The sequence below is a fragment of the Lactuca saligna genome, chromosome 5, assembly GCF_052625555.1.
Source record: "Lactuca saligna cultivar CGN05327 chromosome 5, ASM5262555v1, whole genome shotgun sequence".
In the NCBI taxonomy this organism is placed as follows: domain Eukaryota; kingdom Viridiplantae; phylum Streptophyta; class Magnoliopsida; order Asterales; family Asteraceae; genus Lactuca; species Lactuca saligna.
The window spans coordinates 127,002,582-127,010,633 of record NC_136421.1 but is presented as its reverse complement, the minus strand read 5'-3'; the positions used below and the strand labels follow the sequence as shown (position 1 = coordinate 127,010,633).

General features: G+C 31.2%; 1 protein-coding gene across 3 annotated transcripts; it reads right to left on the bottom strand.

Moving 5' to 3' along the window:
* Window positions 1-2,545: 2,545 nt before the first annotated feature.
* Window positions 2,546-7,791, bottom strand: LOC145047780 (Protein kinase superfamily protein). Of its 3 annotated transcripts, XM_078996135.1 has the most exons (18): window positions 7,523-7,791; window positions 6,390-6,620; window positions 6,250-6,301; window positions 5,612-6,142; window positions 5,444-5,522; window positions 4,976-5,044; window positions 4,800-4,889; window positions 4,566-4,704; window positions 4,368-4,470; window positions 4,224-4,276; window positions 4,060-4,126; window positions 3,863-3,971; window positions 3,707-3,775; window positions 3,552-3,620; window positions 3,391-3,454; window positions 3,167-3,280; window positions 2,950-3,084; window positions 2,546-2,882 (listed from the first exon to the last, which is right to left on the bottom strand). In XM_078996135.1, exons 4-18 carry the CDS (start codon window positions 5,617-5,619, stop codon window positions 2,707-2,709), a joined length of 1,344 nt encoding a protein of 447 aa, XP_078852261.1. In that variant the 5' UTR covers window positions 5,620-6,142; window positions 6,250-6,301; window positions 6,390-6,620; window positions 7,523-7,791; the 3' UTR covers window positions 2,546-2,706. The 3 variants fall into 3 exon arrangements, with proteins under 3 accessions (XP_078852261.1, XP_078852260.1, XP_078852259.1); XM_078996134.1 differs by lacking the exons at window positions 5,612-6,142; window positions 6,250-6,301; window positions 6,390-6,620; window positions 7,523-7,791 and having other exon boundaries at window positions 2,950-3,075; window positions 5,444-5,541; XM_078996133.1 differs by lacking the exons at window positions 5,612-6,142; window positions 6,250-6,301; window positions 6,390-6,620; window positions 7,523-7,791 and having other exon boundaries at window positions 3,707-3,772; window positions 5,444-5,541.
* Window positions 7,792-8,052: the final 261 nt, after the last annotated feature.

Genomic DNA, 8,052 nt, shown 5'->3' with positions numbered 1-8,052 from the left:
TTCTTGTCTGCTGGATTAGGGGTGTTACAATAAGCCTAAGGTTAGATAATATTAATCGATGACTTTGATTGTGTTAGAGAGCATTAGGTATCCATGCTATGCTTAGATTGATTGGCATGATCATTGGCACGAAATCACTAGATCATATCGTTCATAGTTCGAATATAGTTAATTAATTATGTGTTTACTAATTGCATGATCATTGTGTTAGTTGTTCATTAATTATTAATAAAAGGAAATCCGATCAATATAACAAGTCATATTACAATTCGGTAATCAATTCATTAATCCATTATACTTCTAATAAATAAAACATAAAAACATGGTGTATTCGTATTCTAGTGGAAGTACTTCTTATTTATTGTTTCCAATTAGTTCTTTAGTTTCGTTGTTTAATTAAGCGTTAAAGTTAGTTCAATTTTGTTTACACAAACACCTTTTACTTTTCTATTATTAATTAACATTTGAATTATTTGATCTAAACTATTCTTACTTTAAGATTAGGTACACTGCTTATTTGTGTTTAAGACTGGTTGAGATTAGGTAAGACTTCATAAATAAAAAACTAGTGTATAAATAAACACAATACCACACCAAATAAGGTTTGCGTAAATTGGTTTTTAGGTTATTTTGTTTGGTTCTCAGTTAAATATGAATAACAAAAATCAATAATCCAAGTGTATTAAGAAACATTGATTTGTCCAAAAATAACTTAACAAACAACGTTAATCCAGTTGTAGGTAAAAAATATATGATGAAAACTATATAAATACATTGTGTATATACGTACATTTGTGAATATTCAAATTCACATATATGCACAGTATATATAAGAACTCACATTGATAGTCGTTCTTTACATACGTTTAAAGAAGTTGCATATCAGTGTATTAGTTTCCAAATTCCAACCGATCGATTGACCCAATATGGATAATATCATCAAGAGAATCCATGAAGCCTTGGATATTCATGCAAGTCTTTTTTACTTTATTAAATTTAAAAAAAAAAAAATAAGTCAAACATACTACAAGCTAACCAAATGCTAAAACCGACTAAGCCTAATGGTTAGTTCAAACCGACTAACCACAATCAATCAAAAGATTAGTCTAAACTAACTAATAGCAGTCGTTTAATGGTGGGAGGAGTGCGTCTTTTCCATCCCTCTTGCCACCTATGTGCCACATGAACATTTTTCTATCCTTTCACTTCCATCTTTACCAACCATCAAAGAGTAACATAACGAATCTATCTTTTTTAAACCACCCACCTACGAAGTTTTTTTTAATATTAAAACATTTACTAAAACGATAACTAAAATCCTAAAACAATAACTTAAATCCTAATATATAGGTACTAATGCATGTGGTAAAAGTTGAGAGAGAAAAGGTTGAAAATGGTTACTACCAACCCCATCAATTTGAACTCATTTAATAAACAAGCCTAATATTAAGCTCGAGCTCTGCTTGCTTAAAATCGATCTCGAATCGAGTTTTTAACGAGTGAAGCCTAAGAGGAAGGTGGAAGTTGGTATTAAGATTATGTTACATTAGACCTGCAGTAGAACATCGTTGGATATGATATCAAAAATGATATTTAATAATATATTAGAGGTTATGTCAATCATTAAAAGAAATACTAAAAAGGAGATTGTTATGGTTTGGAGATGTCCTCCAAGCAAGTCAACCCACAACTATTGTAAGTAGTTGATACACAAGTTTTATGATGAGGTAGACCGATAATTTGATACACAACACGATTGATATGACAAACACAAGTTTTATGCATAGGATTTAAAAATTTGTTTTTCATGTCTATTGATACAAATTTTAAATTCATGTTGTGTTTTACAATTGTGAAACACAAATTTATCCTTTTAAACATGTAAAAAATAAATTATCTTTTTAAACATATAGACACAAATTAAATTTGTATCGGCATGTGTTTAAAAAATAAATTATCTTTTTAAACATAGACACAAATTAAATTTGTATCGGCATGTTACAAGTATATACATGTATAAAAAAATATAGACAAGTTAAATTCATGTAAGTATATGTTTAGTGTTTTCATGTAACATAGTAAAAATGGATTAATTACGACAATTTAAATTCATGTAAGTTTATGTTTCAGTGTTTTCATGTAACATAGTAAAAAATAAAAAATAAAAATAAAAAATAAAAAAAAAAAAAAAAACATGTTTATTTATATCATGTCACATGTCGCATCACACTGAATTAATTACATGTGCTCATGTTTGATGCCAAAGACACATTTTACAATTCATACAGTGTTCTGACACGTATACACAGCAAACACAAATTGTTGCCAGGTCTATTGTGAGGAGCAAAGATTGGTTGACCAATATAGTGGCAAAATAGTAACAGATAATCATGAAAATTGTTACAACATTGTATAAGAGGAAATGTAGACAAACATATAAATCTCTTTCTTCACTTATTTGGTAAAGAGTGAAGATTAATTATTATTATTCCCTTCATATAATAATATTTTCTAAACCTTTAAATTCTCTTGTTTTGAAACCATATTCAAACATAATTTCATATAGAAAAAACAGAACCAACACGACACGACACGACATGACAGTTTTAAAACATAAAAAACCAAACCACTTATTTCCAGAGTTGACCTTTGAACCCCAAACACATTACAAGACCAAAGGGGTAAATATGTCAATATTATTTATAGCTATCCTGCCACCTTGCTACTATACCCCTGTGACCTTCCAGAAAACAAATCGGATCTACCATTTGCCATTCCAGCCTTCATTGGTGGTGGTGAAGGTTTCCCTCTTCCACTTCCAATCGTCATGTTTCCAAATTTTTCACCAACTCTTCCTTTTCCCATATACACCCCTCCTACTCCTGAAATTATTATCAATTAATTAATCTTATATATCAAAAAGATGTAAGTAAATAAATAGTTTCTTACTTGGATTATTAATATTGTTTTTAATGGGTGGCTGATATTTTGGTTGTTGTTTGGTGGAAGATGAGATCTTATTTGTCTTTTCATTTACTCCATCTTGTCGATTCAATTCCAGTCTTCGTTGCACACCTGTTTTTTCTTTTAAATTAATCACAACATAAAAATATATATACAAAAACAAATTAGATTAATTAAATAATATTATTAGTATTATTATTACCTGAATTTAGAGATGAATGCATTTTGGCAGACGGAGTAATATTTGGCTTGGAATTGGGTAGAGGATATTTCTTGGCACATTTCTGTTCCACAGCTCTTTTTGTAGTTAAGCCAGCTGCAAAAAACAACTTGACTAATTACAATTTTGCCCTTCTTTTATTTACTTGAAAGTAATAAAATCTCATTAAACTTCAAGAATTGTGAGTTGTGAGAGGGAGAACAAACCAGATGGAGGTGTTTTAGCAATGGTGGATTTAGGGCGAAGAGAAGGTGGAACATAGTAACAATTCTGCAGATTTTTTGAAGAAATTACAATTTTGCCCATAATAATAATAAAAATATAAATTTTCTTAATAATTTAAAAAAAAAAAATTGAGAGGTTTTACCTGAAAGAAAGGATGCTGAAGAGCTTCCATGGCTGTTGGCCTCTTACATGGATCCCAAGAACATAGTGACTGAATAGCATAACAATAAAAATATATTTTAGTTGACATTTTTTTTTAAAATAAAATTTAAAAAATTTATGGGAACAAATTATTACTGAAATCAGATTGACTCCATCTTTGCTTGCAGATGGTACGAGTGCAGAGAGATTTACGCCTGCAAGCTGCTAACAAAAATAAAAAAGTTAATTTTTTTATTAAAAAAAATATAAAAAGTATTAAAAAAAAAAAAAAAAAAAAAAAAAGTAACTAACCTCTGGAAATTGATAATTGACAGTAGTTGCAAGCTCAAGTCCTTCAGCCCATGAGCTTTCTGTTGGGCTTCCTATCACTTTGCAGATTTTATAAATTTCATCCGCTTCACTGAAAATTTTACATTTTTTATAAATTTCATAAACTCATTATGCAATAAAAAAAAATTATTTATATGAGAGAAGTGGACACCACACACCTTGAACCTGGGAAAAGTGGTCTGAGAGTAAATAGTTCAGCCATGATTGCTCCCATTGCCCACATATCTATTATATTATGATTTCCATTTTCCAAGAATGTATTTTTTATAAAAACTTTTATATAATTTAAAAATTTTGTATTTTATATAAAGTTTTTACTCACCAACTGCAGAACCATATGTTGGTGACTGAAGAAGAACCTCAGGGGCACGATACCTGTAACCATCCACATTTTCAGCAAAATTTGAAAAAACTAAAAACCAAATTCCATGTTTGATGCAAAAAGACCAAAATACCCTCGACTCACCAGCGGGTTGAAACATACTCGGTGTATGGTGGTTGGGAAACAATCTCACGAGCAAGACCAAAATCAGCTATCTTTATTACATCCTTAGAAACAAGAAAGTTTTCTGCAACATAAAAATAAAAAAAAAATTAATTAATTTTCTACTCAAGGGCACTATTGTAATTTTAAGTAAACTTTTTTTTTAAAAAAAAATCTCACCAGGCTTAAGATCACGATGGAAGAAACCACGTTGATGCATATAAGCAAGACCTTGAAAAACTTGGAAGCACCAATTTCTAATATCAGTTTCTGAAAAAAGCTTCAGTCTATCTTTCATAAGTTGATAAAGACTGCATTCCTGCAAAGAGAAAAAATAAATAAAATTATATTATTATATAAGAGTTGAAAAGTCAACAAAAGATATAACAAGAAATCTTCTTCTGTTCTACATACCATGTACTCAAACACAAAGTATAAGATGTCATTTTCTCTGATCACTTCTTTCAGCTTCACAATATTTGGATGATTCATTTTACGAAGTGACTACAAAAAAAAAATTAAGTTTATATTAAAATGCAATACAAGATTTGTTATTTTTTTCGTTAATTACATGATCTGTTAATTGTTACCTTTACTTCTCTCAGATTTATGCATTCTTCCCATGAATAATACTTCCTCTTCATTTTTTTAATCGCAACCTGTGTAGATAATAAGTAAACTTTAATAATCACATCATTACTTATAGATTTTAGAAGTAAAAACGTGAAGGGTTCAAAGTGACATTTTAAAAAGCAAAGGGGTGGAAAAGCCACAAACTCATAAACATAAATATAGACAAAAGAACATAAATGGTCCCTATGGTTTATCCATGGTTACACACTCGGTCTCTGCCACTTGAAAAGACAAAGTTGCCCTCACAATAATGGATGAACAATAATGGTGTTAGCAAAAAGGACCATTCACGCAAGTTTTGGACATTTTCATCAAAAAAAATTAGCAAGGACTGAGTTTGTGACTTTTGGAAAACCACAGGGACCATTTATGTAATTTTGTCTTATTTTCATTATAATTAACAAGAAGTTATACAAAGGACTCACCACTTCACCATTTTGTTTATTCAACGCCCTCCAAACAACCCCAAAAGATCCATTACCAACTTCCTTGATTACCTTGTACCTAAACAACAACAAATCCAACATATTAGTTACAATTTCACATCATTTAAACCCTAAAATCACAATCAAGAAATCAAGAGATGAACTCACCTTTCCATTTTTGGGTATGCAACTGCTAGAAGCACCTTTATTTACGAAGAACAGACACGAACATAGAAGAAGATGAAGAAGAAGAAGAAGAAGAAACAATGGACTTAATCTCTAGACAACTATAGAAGAAGAACAAGAAGAAGAAGAAGAAGAAACTAGATAATAGTATAATAATAAACTATCCAACATCAACTTTCTTGATGCATGAGCAAAAGAAGAGTGAAAAGCTTCTGATGGAAAGTTTTATTTATGGACACCGGATCGATGATGCCCAGATTTTCAAAAGGCATAGAAAGCAATAAGAAGTGAGAAGTGAAGGGCATCTTGATATGCTTAAGCTTATATTTTGTACCCAAAAAAGAAATCTTGATGATGACTTTTTTACCCCTATGGATTCTGTTGCAAAATCTTCAGCCAATTTTTTGTAAATCTAGTTGGTACCCATTAGAAAAGAGGAGTGTTGCTAAACAGTATCTCATCTAGTAATTAACAGTGAATGCAAAATTCATCATGTACATACAAAGTTCAGCCCTGCATTGAGAAAGGATGGAATGGACAAGTGTGTTAGAAACTACCACACAGGGGTAAAATGGTAATTTAGTCAGCATACACTGTAGATGCTCTATTTGAAGCTTTACCTCAGTAGATGATCTTGGAAGATTTAAAAGTGATTACTGTATTGGAAGTGCACTGGTTTCGTTCAGAAAAAGGACATGAGTACAAACAAGATGAAAACTTTTTTATAAATTGCAATTTGTCAAAACGTTGACCAGCTTACTTGTCAATGTTGACTAAAGATCCAACACCTATCTCATAACAAACTTGCATTACGCCTGTAGACAGGAGGATGCTCACTAGGTGCAGTTAACAAAGGAAACAAGAAGAAAACATCTAGGGATGAGAGAACGCCAATCGAGCACTTTTTGGAATGAGAAAGCCTGATTCTTGAAACAATCTGACCAAGGGCATGTTTGCTCCATGTCTCAGAGGAAATTAAAACCTTTTCAAACTGAAAAGAAAGAATGATATTAGTTTAATGTAAGTGAGATATCAATCATATCATGCAGCAGATGAGATTTATCAGTTTCATCATGAGGATGGAGACTATAAAGTAATCACAGGATTATCATTGTAATAGAAACCTGAATAATCATCCTAAAGATTCTTACCTAAAATAGAGAATCATGATTTCCCATTATTGGTAATCTGGTTGTGGAAAGCAACTTGTAATTTGAATAGATACCAAAAGTTGCATTATTGAATCATATTATATGCTTATGTGTGTATAATATATATGATGTATTATTGTAAAGGTAGAGAATAAAGGTAGCAACGTAAAGTATATTTTAAGAATATAGAAGATGATCAAGTGGGTGCAACGATTAAAGAAAGATGAGAAAGAAAAGAGATAACACATAAAAACTTGCAAGATAAACGAGATGAAAATCAAGCTCCCCCAATCACAAGCAAATCCCCAATCGCGATAATTCTAGTGAATTACAACTATCAGAACTAGGGAGAAACATTTGATGAATGTAAACCAAATAGACCCTGAATCATATACAAACATGAATAATTGTTCGAAAATAAGACCATCTTAGAGATCCGTTTGTAGATAGATTTTTTATTTCCATTGTTCCTAACGAATCCAGCTGTAAACCAAAATACCTAATTTCCGGATATCAAACTCAGAAAAAAAAAAATCGCTAAATATGATGTATATATGCGGAAACCCCCATTAAAAGATCCATAAAAACGCCAATAGATTAAACAAACAAAACCCTAAAACCAGATCTAATCAACCCGATTGAAAAGCAACCACAAACAATCCAGATCTGGTTTCCACAAATTAAAAACAAAACGAAATGATCGAATACGAAACCCAAAAAGGGGGGAAACGGTGGAAGATACCTGTAGGGTAAACGGCATAACCTTAGGGTAGCCACAGGAGGGCAAAGGCCTAACTCCAGAGCTCGTGATATTGGAGAAAGATGAGAAGAGACCCCCCACCCACCGATTAACCTATTGAGTAAATTAGCAATGTTATTGATGCGTATGTTATTGTTGGTGACGAAGAAAACCTAATTATAGTCGTCAAAGATGGGCATCGTTTATATAGAGATACACGTGGGTGTACGTATATGTGGTGTGAGGATGACGCGATGGGGACACGACCACCCAATTAATTTAACCAATCCATCATGCTTGGCGCCTACAAGGCTACCATATCCCATTCCCACACTACAAAAATTATGCATATTTATGTCTTTTTAAAAAGATAATGACTAAAAATAAATAAATAAATAAATAAAATAATATGTTTTTGGATTTGTATATATTTGGTTGAGTTTTTTTTTTTTTTTTTTCATAATTACTTTTTCAATTTGGTAAACAGTATGCATTCAGTCTTTATGATCAGTTACTTAAGGTTAGTCGAGAAA

Coding starts and splice junctions, on each gene's coding strand:
- LOC145047780 (XM_078996135.1), bottom strand. Junction 3,621..3,706: donor ATGGAGTCAATCTGATTTCA/GTAATAATTTGT, acceptor TATGCTATTCAG/TCACTATGTTCTTGGGATCC. Junction 3,085..3,166: donor GCATTCATCTCTAAATTCAG/GTAATAATAATA, acceptor TTAATTTAAAAG/AAAAAACAGGTGTGCAACGA.